Source organism: Eleginops maclovinus, chromosome 13, assembly GCF_036324505.1.
Source record: "Eleginops maclovinus isolate JMC-PN-2008 ecotype Puerto Natales chromosome 13, JC_Emac_rtc_rv5, whole genome shotgun sequence".
NCBI classification, from domain to species: Eukaryota; Metazoa; Chordata; class Actinopteri; order Perciformes; family Eleginopidae; genus Eleginops; species Eleginops maclovinus.
Genome location: NC_086361.1, coordinates 17,859,413 through 17,874,387, shown reverse-complemented (window position 1 = coordinate 17,874,387; position 14,975 = coordinate 17,859,413). Strand labels below are relative to the sequence as shown.

At 40.4% G+C, this 14,975-nt stretch overlaps 1 protein-coding gene across 1 annotated transcript in view; it reads right to left on the bottom strand.

Moving 5' to 3' along the window:
- Positions 1-305: 305 nt before the first annotated feature.
- col8a2 (collagen, type VIII, alpha 2) overlaps positions 306-14,975 on the bottom strand; it is a 42,157-nt gene continuing 27,487 nt past the window's right edge. The window contains exons 2-3 of the mRNA XM_063899883.1: positions 9,804-9,995; positions 306-5,364 (exon numbers count right to left, since the gene is read on the bottom strand). Of these exons, the coding sequence (XP_063755953.1) occupies positions 3,461-5,364; positions 9,804-9,966 (2,067 nt within the window). The 5' untranslated portion in view covers positions 9,967-9,995 and the 3' untranslated portion in view covers positions 306-3,460. The remainder of the gene's footprint in view (positions 5,365-9,803; positions 9,996-14,975) is intronic.

Genomic DNA, 14,975 nt, shown 5'->3' with positions numbered 1-14,975 from the left:
AACACCAAATATAGGCTACTACCAAAACAACTAATAGGCCTACTAGTAGAATCGGAGGATGAAACCCTCTTTATTTTCACATACATGCACACAGCAGAGCACACACAGTGAAATTGGTCCTCTGCATTTAACCCATCCTAGTACTAGGAGCAGTGGGCAGCTATTGTAGCTGGTTTCAGCTCAATTATATTGATATTCTTAATTGTAGATCCTCTGTACTCATGATAGTGGGTGACTCCTGTGTGTTGCAGTGACATGTCCCGATTCAGATACCGTATACAAACAGAGGGGACCTGACACCGATATACAAGAAGGTTTTTATTGATGTGATATCAATACAATCAAGTACTGTAGATTTTGTATAAGCAGACAAACATTTTCAATCAAAAAGAGTGCATTTTATACCCAAATTCTATTGCATAGAGTGCACGCAATAGCCTTGTATGACAAAAATCCTATAGGTTGATACATTGTACATTACGCAAATAGAAAATAAAAGTCCACAAATAATCCTTCACAAACAACTCTAGAATGCTAACTACATGTTGTAAATGCTCTTAACTCGTCAATGCTGTTAAATACCATTTATACGTTCTAGGCTTCGGTGGTCGGTTTTGGCATCCCTATTAAATTATCATAAATGTATAAATACATCTTCATTAATTTCATGTGCAAATGGGAATGGCCGTTTGTATTTATTGAAACTAAAACAAACAAATATCCCTTAATAACCGAAGCAAGGCTTTCTTTTTTTATATATATATCTTTTTTTTTTTGGAAAGAAAACAAAAAACACTTCAAAGTCAATGGTGATCGAGGCGGTACATGGATCCTACTTGTTATATGATTTGAACATGTGACATTGTTTCTGAAAAGATAAGGACAGAGAGTTATAGCCACATGTAACTCACATCACCATGTCCGAAAAATGGAAGGCGACAAAAAAAAGGCAACATACAGTACATAAGGAGCCTTGGACTGTCTTGTAGACTCCCATAATAATGATGATACGTAGAAGGTGTTTTCATGCCATTAAATGGAATGGATAAGAGCAGGTGCATTGTTTGCATTACATAGATTTGAAATACTGATTAGGCCTTATCATAGCACTGCTTTCCCAAAAGAATGTTGTTTATGTATAGTAACAGAGCATGGTAGATGATTTAATAGAAACTTTTAAAATCAGTCAAACAGTATACATTCATTCTGATTGCAAAGCTCAATATTTGGCACAATCCTCCTGTACGCTGACATTCCTCCATCAAGGTGTAAGGTAGTCCTAAATTCAGTGTAATGATGGCATTTTGGCGGCATAAGTAAAAAGAAATGGAGTCGGTAACATAAGCTACTTTTTATCTTCTGTAACTTCAACCATTGATAATATCTTCTACACCAGAATGTGTTTTGTTCATCATTTGGTACATCATATAAACTTTTGCAAACCATCATTGAGCCAATATGAAAAATAGTAAAAAGTGTTCAGTGTTAACCAGTCATTTAAGTTAAGTAAATGTTCTCTTCTTATCCCAATATGTCGATTTGTCTCCCATAATCCACTCCTTAAGACTAGCAAGTTCAGAACTTGTTACATACTTTGCAAAGGCAACAATAAAGTGTGTTGAGTTTTCTTAAAAACCCAGAACAGGCCGGAAGATTTTAAAGTCAGATTACTGGTGTAACATTAACAGGACTGTAGGGTTTTTTAAATTCATCAAAGTTTGTTATTCACTCACTGGAGTGCTTATGACCTGAATGCCAGTGGGACAATGTGAACTACACACACACACACACACACACACACACACACACACACACACGTATATTGACACAGTGACAGACAGAAGCGTATACCTACTAGAACATATAAGCACACACATACACACACAGCATGTATCTTTAATGCCTCATCCAGCAGAAATGAGTAAATGCACCACTCTCACCTCTGGCCCACCACCTCTCCCAGAAATCTGGTACGGGTTAGTTAAATGTTACACAACCTGTCTTTCACAACCTGTGGGCCTCAGTCAGTCCCTTTACTTATTCGTGGAGCAAATGCAGATTTATTCTCATTTCCGGCTGTATATTTTTGACCTAATTTGGTTCTGAAACATCCTGTCCTTGAAGCCACGGATGTTACATTACGCTAAACCATAATTCAGTTATTTTAGGCAGAATGGTTTGGGAATTAATAGAAACGATTCTTGTTTGCTCAGCAACAGGTCACATAGAATCTGGCATTGAAGAAAGGTGATTTTCTTTGTAATCCATTTGCATCCCTGTTTTTCTTAGCAAATATTCACATATTTTGCAATATATTCATGATCAGGGGCTTTCATAGCATCTATGTAAAGATTGTTCACAAAAATGTTAATTTGGTACTGATTTATTAATAGGTAGTGTAGCATTAGAAAGCAGTATTTCTGGGATTCGGGAAACGGACCATAGACACAGCTAGACTTGTGTTCAATTTGCAGTTTAGTCCAGTATCTCTTCTATGGCATGTATCTGTATGCATACATATTGTCTTAAAAATAAAAAAAAGGGAATTGTCCTTGCATTATCCTCTGTAATAGGGCAGTTTAAATTGAATAATTATAATACTGTGAGGTCGGGTAGTATTTCTTCAATGGCATTTCTGGACAGTTGAATAAATTATAAGAAACATAACGGTCATCTTAAATGGTTAACTACTGAAATCAGAAAGAAGCAGAGAAATAACCACCCTACATATGCCAACTGATTGTCATAATATATATATCTCGCTCTTAAAACAAAGATGTAATCCCATTAATCATTTCAACGTAGCAATCGTTCAGGGTAAACGAAGAAATGTGAAAAGTAATGGTATAAAAGCACAAAAGGCCTTGTTTTGCTATTGTTTGTCTATATTTGCTATGTTGTATCATTGCTCTTTATGTCAGTATTGCCATTCACGGTTTAAATAAGAACACAAGGGGGACATGACTGCAGCCGGAGGATTTAATCACCCCCCAGGGTCTGGTGATGTCAGAGCATTTGGGCAGGATGTGCAGTCACATGGGAAGTTCTGTTACTAGCACGTTACAAAGTAAGGCACTTAATAGTCTGAATCTGATAAACAACAACAACAATGGTGACAAGGACCAAATAATAACAATAAAATTATGAAAATAGAATAATTAAAATAATATAAGCTAAAAAACACCAACATAAAATACAACCCAAAACACACGTTAGAAGGACATTGAAATAAAGAACGGAGTAGGGAATTCCTTCCCCTGCCTTTTAAATCTTTCCATAATTCATTCACAAAGTTTGTTTTTTCTTTCGCTGATGTTGCTGAGGGTAAGACGGATAAAGATGATGGCAATAATATATAAAATCCTATGGGTTTTGTGTTTCTGTTATGGCTGCAGGTATTTTAGGTTAAGGGCTCCTCTGAGGTGCCAATACAGGAACATGTTTGAATGAAAAGACAGGGTTATGTGGGACAGAGCAGGAATCCTGAGAAGGAGGAATGGATGTACTCGGTGGAATAGAGGCCATTTGCCTGATCCGAGGGCATCTGGATCCATACCTGGTCACCCTCCTTCAGCTCAAGGACAGCACTACCGGACGCCTGGTCCATGTAGCCCTTCTTGTATTCATCATAGGTGTAAGTGGCTGGTACATTGTTCTTGTACAGTGCCACCCAAAGACTAGTTCCCTTCACATGCATGTGGTACGCAAAGTAGTAGACACCAGATAAAGGAGCGGTGAACATGCCGGTAGCAGCGCTGTAGGCATTTTGCCCATTGTACAGAGTCCTGTCAAATTTGATTGGCATGGCAGAGGGAGGGAAAGGTGTGGTGAGGATGGCTGTGAAGGCTGGTGCCACAGAGGCCGAGAGGGGGACTTGACTGTACGCAGGCCCTTTCCTGTCCCCTGGTACCTCATCCCCTTCTAACTGTGAATCTGTTGGACCTGCAACAACTGTTTGACCATTTCCTGGAGGACCAGGGGGCCCTGGAGGACCAGGAACGCCAGGGTTACCATTAAGCCCAGCAGTGCCTGGTTTCCCCGGAGGACCCTGGGGACCTATTGGTCCCTTTTCTCCAAACTTGCCAAGGCCTGGAGGCCCTGGAAGTCCAGAGTCGCCTTTAAGTCCAGGAACCCCCTGAGGCCCCATGGGACCCATAGGCCCCTGTAGACCAGGAATACCTGACTGACCCCTGGGGCCAGGAGTCCCTATAAACCCTGTCTCACCTTTAGCGCCTGGAGCACCTATCAGCCCGGGATTTCCAGGTAGGCCAATATGCCCTGACTCACCCTTGGGTCCAGGTTTTCCAATAGCACCAATAGACCCAGGGAGGCCTTTATCTCCAGGGATGCCAGGCTTTCCAAAGGATCCACTCGGGCCTTGGTCTCCTCTGAGGCCAGGCAGTCCAGGAGGGCCCTGAGGCCCCAGTTCTCCCTTCTGTCCTGGCATTCCATGTTTTCCAGGGAGTCCCATTGGGCCTTGAAGTCCTGGTGGTCCTGTTTGTCCATCAAGGCCTGGTTCCCCAATTGAGCCAAACATTCCTGGCTCTCCTTTGTCCCCTGGGAAACCAGGTAATCCACCATGGCCCTTTTCTCCTTTTGGCCCACTTAGACCAGGTTTTCCATAGCCAGGGGTCCCAGGAAATCCAGGAGAACCCCTTAGCCCTGCCTCACCTTTTGGACCTACTTGACCTGGTCCTCCAGGCAGTCCATCTAGCCCAGGCTTTCCTAACCCAACTGGCCCTGGCAGACCTTGTAGACCTGAAGCCCCAGGCTCTCCTGGTTCTCCTCTTTCCCCTGGGTTTCCTAAATCACCTTTAAGACCAGGTAGTCCAGGCAAACCTTTCAGTCCTGGCTTGCCAATACCTGGAAGACCAGGTGGTCCTGGACTGCCTTTAAGCCCAGGAGGTCCCCTTATACCTGAAGGCCCTGGCTTCCCTTGTCCATTCTCTCCCTTAGACCCACGCTCTCCTGGTGAACCTGAAAGACCCTTTAATCCTGGTTCACCTTGAGCCCCAGGGGGGCCTCTGATGCCTGGAAGTCCGGGTTTCCCATTCAGAGACAAGCCAGCTGGGCCGGGGAAGCCAGGTTGCCCTGCTAAACCTCTTGGACCTGGTTCACCCCGAGGGCCAACCTCACCAGTAAGCCCTGACATCCCCTTTGGGCCAAGCTTTCCCGGGAGACCTGGAAGTCCAGGCTTACCGATTCCTGGAAAACCAGGTGGCCCCTGAGGGCCTGGCTGGCCATTAAGACCTGGTTTGCCCAGTCCAGGTTTTCCTGGAAGTCCTGATGGCCCAGGAGGGCCTCTTGGTCCAGGTTTCCCTTGGGGGCCAGGTTCCCCCTTCACTTCCATCATGGGTGGCATATCTGGAAAAGAAACCACGCTGTTAATATAAAAAAGTATTTCAAAACAAAAATGAGCAGAAACTGATCAATTGGGTAACAACATGTCAGTAAAGAGTTTGTGTTCGGGACAATAAATGCAACTCCTTCTTATCTTAAATCAAAGAGATACAGAAAACCTATCTGCACTTAAAATGTTTTGGTTTATTGAGAGCTGATGTACTAGGATTATTCATTTCTAAATGCATTTATTTGTTGTTGGTTGCAATTATTGTGAGTCACTTTTGATAAGGTGTCAGCATGAATTGTGATGTACAGTGTAGCATACAGCTGCACCTTTAGAGTTATTCAAGTAACCACCTGTATCTACTCAGACGGCAGCACTGCTTGGGTGGGTGGAACACTGGAATTTACACATTATAGCCACTTAGTGGTAAGAGGGTCAGGTCTTTAAAAGGATACTTCTTAATAAAAAAAGACAATCAATAAACCCTTGAAGAAAATCATCAAACCTTAAAAGTTTGCATAGAGTTAAGCTATAATGATCCAGACTGTAACACAGTAAAATATCTCGGCCATTGATTAGAGGGCTGACTGCGTTGTTGCAGAAGAACATGTGCCAACGCACAGATTGATATATAGTTTCATTTTTTACATTCAATATGAGTGAGTTTTTAAATATCAGTCTCAATATACTGTAGAGAGAAAGTACACTAAGCACGTACAAAGATACTTAAGAGAGAGTATATAAAAAAGATCCCTTAGTGGTATATGTCCATATTCAAGGAAAGCAGGGCAGAAGGAACAATTATGAATTTAGTAACGACATAGAAGAAACATCTGTCTAGCAACATTACCTAGGAAATCAAATCAAATCTTCAATCATGTCGATTAAACCTGAAAATTGTTGACATCTTGAAAGATAATAGTCTTAATTGCATGTTAAGTGTCATGAAGGCTTCCAGGTCTCCAATCCATATAAGAAACGGAATATTCCCCTAGGATCAGCAGTTGTTACGAACGTGTAAAATAGGACAGTAATTCACTTTTCTGTCCTTTAGATGACTTAATTGGGTTTGAAAGTGTATGTAAAATGCTAAATATAAATCATTGTGACTGAAAATGTATGCCACATGTAAAAGACCAAGTCCTTATTCTTTGGTAGCAGAGTAAAAGAGAACACCTCCGGGATTCAAAGAGCAGAAACTCAAGCTCTGTCTGCAGAACACTACATCCTCGCCCGAGCCAATTATAACAGGTTTCAACCTCATTTCAGCAGCATTTTGCCTGGGTGTTCACTCATATTGGTAGGTTCCAGGCCTGAGGGAAGCTCACCTTGAATTCATTTTATAAGAAGTGCAAACAACAAATATCCATCATTTGAAATGCATAGCGTCTGTTAAGATTTCTATCAGATAAAATTGCAAATATCAAATTGACCTGACCCCTGCTATAGCAGAGAAAGAGCATTATGTGACGCATGGCCTCCCACACCTTGAAACGTTTAATACACCTACACCTGTTACTCTACAACAATATATGATGTAGGGGGAAACTTTTTGAAAAAAATGCAAGTAAATTCAGGGGTGGGATTCCCTATGCATCCCCTATCGGAACTGAAGACCGCTGCTTCCCCCTGCTGGTAACTAACAAGAATGCATCCTTATTTTGAAATTCAAACACCATGATTACAAAATATCTCGAATAATATAATTATTATTAATAATCTGCATATTTATATATTTATGGCCATAAGCACAAGGCCTAAAGGAGGATGGGTTCAAAACCTAGATCAGTTTAGAGAAAAATTCAGATGTTAACACTGAGGAGTATATGTTTTGTTGTGATGGTCCTTATTTCTATTTTTTCCCCAACATTTAACCCTTATAGCTTTAATCTAGTGGATGTAGAAATGCTAGAAAAACATCCTTTTGAATACGTTTTAAAATGTACATACACATCTGTGCATTGTACATGATAAATTATTTGTCCTCTGCTTTAACTCAGAAATATTCTCACTGTACAGGTGTTATACAATGGGGACATTTCAGGTGTGATCACTTTAGGTTTCCACCCTCCAAATGAATATTTACATAAAACACCAACACTTGAAGTCTGCCTAAATATGTAAGAGTGCCACCTGAAACATTGAGTTCAGGTATATAATGAGCCTTATAGCCTCAGCTTGGTTTGTTTAGCTACAGCTCCACTGTACTGTAAACCAGAGGGAGGAAATAAGGGATTTCACGCTGGCTTCTTCAATACATGTTGCCATGCTCTCAAGGATTCAAGGTCGTGTTTTCAAATATATTTGAACTGACAGATTAATAAATAAATTGAAGCTCTTATACGAGCAAACCTATAGGGGTACAGATTGCTGTTCTAAGATTGATACATACAGTAGCTCATGAATGCTCGTCCACCAGATAACCTAGATACACCACTGGGAGCCTTTTTCTACATCAAAATGTCTTGCATTGAAACATCTGACATGTTTTAAGTATTCATTTGTTCTTGATCATCTATTGTCCCATGATAATACAAGTTAATAAACTCAATACTGGACATTGTCAGATATTTTAACTGTGTTCTGTTTGTTTAATGTTGTCTATGCTGTATAAAAAACATGGACATCATTTTTCAGATTTTTGCTGTGACCTGATGTAGTAGATCCTATGACGATTATATAAACTAAATGATAGTATTTTAGTTTAATTATAACTGATTAATTGATCGAAAGGCGATGTGTTGCAATGTGGACATATGACCACTGAATGGCAGTAGAGGCATTTTATTCATAGGCGCCAAATGGAGAATTATTTTCACTCCAAATCTAAATCTTGTTGCTAACACACTTTGAAATAGCATGTTTAGAAAGCATACTTTTAGCATGTCTTTGATGTTTCTTTGAGGGATTTAAAGGCAACATTTCAACACTAAATTTGCTCGGAATCCAACTTCTGGAGTCTGTCTTTGTCGATCATCATATTATGGTCCTGAAATGAAAATGTGGCCCCTCGTTTGCTTTGAAGAAGGGGCCTCTGTTAACAAAAGGCACGTCTCATATGATCCAGAACTTGTATTGGTATTTAGAATCAAATTTGATAATGATGGCAATGACAGCATGCACATTTTTTCAGGATGATTATCACCCCCACTCCCTTTCCCAGTTCCCCTTTGCCTGAGCCCTTTTATATAATCTATTTTTATTTCCTTCACACTCTCGCCTCCATACAGCTAAGGAATATCTGATAAACAATGGGCTAACAATATCCAGATGGCATGAGGAACAACAGTGGGCAATCAGGCCTCTATTAGGTCTCAACTGGGACCCTGCCAAATGCTGCTGGACCCGCAGGGCCACGAAACACACACTTCAGCGAGTCCTTCAACTGCCTGAAGAGAGCGGTGAAAAACCAGAAGCTTTGGTGCACACGTCTGCCCAGGGAGGGTCTCCTTATCAATCACATCTTTAAATGCATTTTTGGAGACTATTTCCTTACTAGGAAGTTATTTTTATGTGCATATATTTCATCTTTCGACTTGTGATCTACATCTTGCTCAAGATACCGTAAAAGAGATAATAACGTTAATTTAGGAACCATTTTTTTTACCAAATTTCAACACAAACTTCCAGACTTGACTGTAGTTTGGGTATTTGTGAGACTAATTTGCAATCTGTCATATTTAGCACTGACTGAGTGAAGTATCTCAATGACATATGCTTCAATTCAGTGGTAGATTGTAACTAAGTACATTTACTTACTGAACTTATTACAACTTTAGGAGATTACTCGAGTGTTTCCATTTTGTGCTACTTTATACTTCTGCTCCACTACATTTGAGAGTTAAATGCACTACATTTTTAAGAAAACAGTAGTCAGTTGTTGTTTTGACTACTTTTCAATATGAACATCAATATAACAATATATATTTCAACTAAGAACTGAAGATGTTTTCATTATGTATCAAGCAGCAGTATGTAAAGTTATGCTTTAATTCGTCCTTCACCATCTGAAACACAGCAATGCTAACATATTAATGCAACAGTGATTGTAATTCAATAACATTCAGTAAAATGTATTATTCTCAAATTCAGCATAATGGGGACTTATATTTGTTTATATTTCGATGCTAGGTCTTTTGTACTTTTACCACTTTTATCACAGTTGTCATGTGTTATTATGGTTATGTTTTTTATCGTGTACTATGTAGTATGTATGATTCTTATCTTTTGTGGAACTGCAGAGTCCCCCCAAAAATTCCTTGCAGGGACAATAAAGTATACTGTGTCGTAACGTTTACCTGCAGAAAACGTCTACCCGGTGGTATTGCTACTTTTACTTGAGTGCTTCTTCTGTGTCTGTGTCTGGTATCAGTCAAAGGACCCAGTGGAAGTGTGTGAAGTGTGGAACTTAAAGCCTGCAGAGTGAGACCTAGAAGTAAAACAGTGTATCACTCACCGACATAATGTCCCTTGCCTTCTCTGAATGGGGGTCCGATGGGCCCTTTCATCATGGGCTGCATGTACTTCATGTGGGCCATGGGGGGATAGCCTCCAGCGAGCGCATGGCCCCCGAGCATCAGAAGCACACAGACAGGAGCCAACAGCATGGTCACCAGCATCCCGGGCTTCAGATGTCACACACAAAGAACTGGAGGAACAAACAGAGGAGGAAAGAGAAGGACATTTTTAATTTTCTTCAACGTGACGTAGCTTTATTCGGTTGTCTGAATATTGGATTGCAGTTTACGAGAAGCAGAGGAAGAATAACAGCAGAATATTTTCTAGTTCTTGGAATCAATGACCTGCAGATGGGTGTGATAAGAGAAAGCAAAGGTTGAATTTAGACCCACAGTGATAATGAGTACTGTTGTTGGTTTGAAATCTTGCCATTATGCTTTAGTGCTGCTCAGGCTTATCCACAAAAAACCCTTACACAGCTACGCAGATAGAAAAAACTTTATTTGAAATACTTGAAAGTTGCACAGCACAGAGTCATTTCCCCTTGTGAAACATGCATTTACTCTTTATGGGCTGACATTATTAAATTACTTTACTGAAAGCAATTTAAAGCAATGCACTGATATTAAATCTTTTTATTTTTTTGCAGTTTGGATTAGTTTTATTAGTTTGTCTGTCTACAAGCGTAGTATTTCCTAGCCAAGCCAGCCGCAGACACTTTAGCCAAAGGAAACCAGGGCAGCCAAGGAGACATGTTTCTAGGGAAAGCAGAAAAGATTATGAATTACATTTTATACGTCCAAATATGAGGTGCAAACACGTAGAAATATAACCTGTAGGCAGACACTCGGGCTCTCAGCTGCTGCACCGTATGCAGTGAGGATTTCGTTGGGTTAATATTTGACTAAGATGGCCCTGAGAACCTGTGACAGGCAGATCTGTTGACTTTAATTTTCTACAGGAAGAAATGAACGCATCGCCCTCTGCCAAATATTTTCTCAACCGTGGTCAGGTGCGAACAGGAAACCAGGATGGTTAGTGTGTTTGCGTATCATAAGTGAGCAACTGTAGGTGTCCAGGACTGGATTCAACTCTCCTCGTTCTCAGCTCTCTTGGGGCTGATGGGAAGTATTTTGTGATGATATGGCAGGCAAAATGTAATTCAGGTATAGTTTTCTCCCATTTGCAGGCCAGATATGTCATGATTATATAGTATCAGGCATGGAAATTGGTTTGTGATTGTCAGAAAACATAAACTGCAAGTGTCTCTTGCCACAAATCTGACTAGAAACTGCAGTGAAGTTAGAATAAAAACAGGGATAAGTGACATTTAGCAAACCAAATGAGACATAAGAAGGATACCTTTGATCTATCTTATTTTGGTACTTCGTCATACCTCTCTTTTAATTCTCCTGCTTCATAAAATGCTAGATTGTGAAAGCTTACTAGTCCCTGCAGGTATGGATGAGGGCAGCTCACTCTGCAAGTTTACAGCAGTAACTCAAACACATGTTGACATTTTCTAATTTGAAAATGATCTGACATTTTGTAATTGGAAAATTACACAAAATTACACACTGCAGTTAATTGGAAGCAGGGTTGGCGAGTAATCTGGGAGTTCACAGCAGGCTTCAACTCACACGTATTTACAGAAAGGTGTGTTTATTGGCACCGTATGTGTGTAGATACGAGGTCTGTTTAACAGTTCTGCTTCGACCGATGTCTGTGATTATTTAGCAGCCACATAGCTACATAGTCAAATTCCTGTTTTACAGTCATTTACCAAAGTGTTTCTCTGGGTTTTTTTGTCATTTCACAAAAACTGTGTGTGTCTGCGGTATCTGTTTATGCTTGTTTATGGAGTCTTTAGCAGGAATAATCAAAGATTACATTTCCAATGTTCACACCAAAGATGAATCTATGAAAAATGAAAAAAGCCATGCAAAGATGTTAGAAGAAATAAACAGGAGAAGGAGAGAGCAGTATTGGTAGGACAGTGTTTGCTCGTTGGCCGACTTGCTGGCTGGCTGGCAGTGAATCTCGTCTGGTTTGGGGGTCTGTGGTTTTTGGTGAAGTTACAATTTAAAAGGCGGCTCTGGATGCCCACCATTCTGCAGGCGTCAAACTTTTTCTATAACGACACTCACTCAAACGCAGGAGCCGCGCATGAACAGGGATCAGACGCAGACACGCAGTTCACAGGCCTCCAGAATCTGTTTATCAAATGTTTTTGTTCAAATAGCTCTGCAGACGCTGTTAAAAAATCTCACGCAATCCTCTCTGTTCTGGCCACCATTAGCCAGTGCTGGACCAAAAACCCGTACATACTCTCGCACACAAGAACACCCACATAACACTATACACACACACTCTCAGTATGCATGAGAACACAATATAGCTCTGTTAAGTGGTTATGCGGGTGTCTTGGAAATGCTCAAACTTGTTAACTTTCCCCCTTTTTCACATAAAAACCAGTCCATTCAAAACAAACTATTACAAAACCCTGGGTTCGAGGAGAGATCTAATATTGAATCAAAGCCTGCATCATTTATTGAACATGAGCGGCATACAGATTTACAGCAAAAAAGCCTCGCCTGGCAGACCGGGTGACACTTTATATAAAACAGATTTAGCTGAAAAAAGAGATCCTCACACATAACAGATACAAACATACACAGAAAAGAAAGAACAGAACAGAAAAGTAGCTTTAATGACAAAGCAATGGAGAGTCTGACCCTCTGGTGTAAAAGGGCACTGCCAACTCCATCATGACACACAGTAGTGTGTATGTAGTCATCACTCTGCTGTTCCCACTTTCCGATAGCTGTACTATGTCTGACATCCTCACACAAATACAGATGGATGGATTGGCCCATGGACAAACATGTGTAAAAGCCCCCCTTGCTACATTGCAGCAACACACCAAGACTCAAAAATATTCTCTATTTGTATTTCTGTAGTAATTTTGCATCTCATTGTTATCATCTCTTTAAGTAGTTTTGTGTCTCTAGTCTTTATGCAGCTCGTTATTATTGTTTTGCATGTGTCTGTATTACATGTACTTTACTTTAAAGCTCTTTTGGGTTATTTTTCTATTCCTTTGTAAACATTAAGAGTCTCTTTGTAGTTGTTTTGTGTCACTTTGTAGTCATTAAGTATCACTTTTTAGTCATTAAGAGTCTCTTTGTAGTTGTTTTGTCTCACTTTGTAGTCATTAAGTGTCTCTTTGTAGCTGTTTTGTGTCAATTTTTAGTCATTAAGTGTCTCTTTGTAGTCATTAAGTGTCTCTTTGTAGTTGTTTTGTCTCACTTTGTAGTCATTAAGTGTCTCTTTGTAGTCATTAAGTGTCTCTTTGTAGTTGTTTTGTCTCACTTTGTAGTCATTAAGTGTCTCTTTGTAGTCATTAAGTGTCTCTTTGTAGTCATTAAGTGTCTCTTTGTAGTTGTTTTTTTGTCCCTTTTTGATTTTTTTATGCCTTTATGTTAAGTTGTCATGGTCATTTTTGCAATCCTTTAGTAGCTTTTATGACACTTTTATGTCATTTGTCATCTCTTGGTAATTGCTGTGAACTACTTTCTTGCAGATGGACCACAGGTACTGCTTTTGGACCAAAATGGCACATTGACATCAGAAGTGTGTTCACACAAGGTCAAATTAAGCCTAAAATGCATATATGTTTCTAAGAAAAGAGCTGTTTTCTGAAAATGGTGGACAGTGCAGTTGTAATAGGAAGGAAAAAAGAAACAGAAAAATGATATTACATTTGCAGAAACTCAATAAAAAAACCTCTGCTGCAGATCAGGAGGGAAAAGACCTATTTGACCGTTTCAGGAATCCAAGGCTGAGCGCTGACCGCGATGGATCGTGTTCAAATCCAACCTGCAGCACTTTCTTTACTGAATATTGCTCAACCTCTCTCTTCTATCCCCTTCTGTCGATCTACAGCTATCAAATAAAGCCAAAAATGACTGAAAAGAAATCCATCAATGCCCACATCTAACACAAAAACACATGTTGGCAAGTGTACATATTATGAACATAGACAGACATCCACTTTCCCATATCGAGTACACTTCACAGATCTGTATCCAAACCACCTGGTAATCTGAGTCACGGACAAAAAGCATACCTGAATGTCTTTCTCAAACATGTGTTGGATGCCATGTCAATAGAGCCGAAATGCTAATCTGCGAGGGCTTCAGGCGGCCAAAGCAGACTCAACAGCCTCCAAACCCAAAGTCAGCAGCATCTGAAGTGGCCAGCTCAGACAGACAGAAGAGACACATACTCTGGGGCCGAGTGAAAGCCAAGCACACATTTCCCTAACTGCTTCGTCTGCCCGCTAATGAAATCAACAGCGCTGGGGAGCCGAGGTTGAAGGTGCTATGCCGCCACTTCCCTTAAGTGGTACATGTGTGGATCAAGATTGCCAGGCATTTCCTAAACCACGTGCCCCAGAGAGACTACAGGTAGGCCAATTGTGAGGATTTGGTGTCATGGAGGGAAGAAGAGGCAGTTGTTTTTGTGGTTAACATTTGAGCTGCTCCATGAGTGGAGGAATCATCACCTGAACATGCCCCAGCTTTTTCAACAAACACCAAATAGTGCAACAACAGCCGAGGCCCATGATAGTTTGGTTACGACCACAGATCTCGCGGAGAAAATGCACTTAAAAGCCGACCACATATTTTAGCTGATTCATCCATTTCGTACAAACCTTTGCCACAACCACAACCATAACCATTCCTGACTGTTACCATTAACCCACATGGGTGGTCAGCTTTTTTATTTGACCACAGCCACACAGCCAACCAAACTTTCTTCTTGTTAATTCAGCAAAGAAACTTTAAACTTGTTTTTTACAGCAAGAATGAACTTCCAGCACTTGAGAGAAAAACAGGCACACTAAAAATAACCTACATTTATACACCTGCGGTCTATTATTCAATCTGTAGTCTAGACATATGAGCATTAACGGATTTTACAGATTTGCAGTAAAAACACACGCACCTGCAAACATTGAGCAAACTCCTAAAACACGCACTAACAGGCCAAGCTATTGCTATGGTATCACTTCCAGACAACACAGGACTCTATTGACCATTGGCCTGTGTGAACGCCTTGCTCTATACCGACAGAAGAGATTTAGGGAAAGACAGAAGATGGAGAA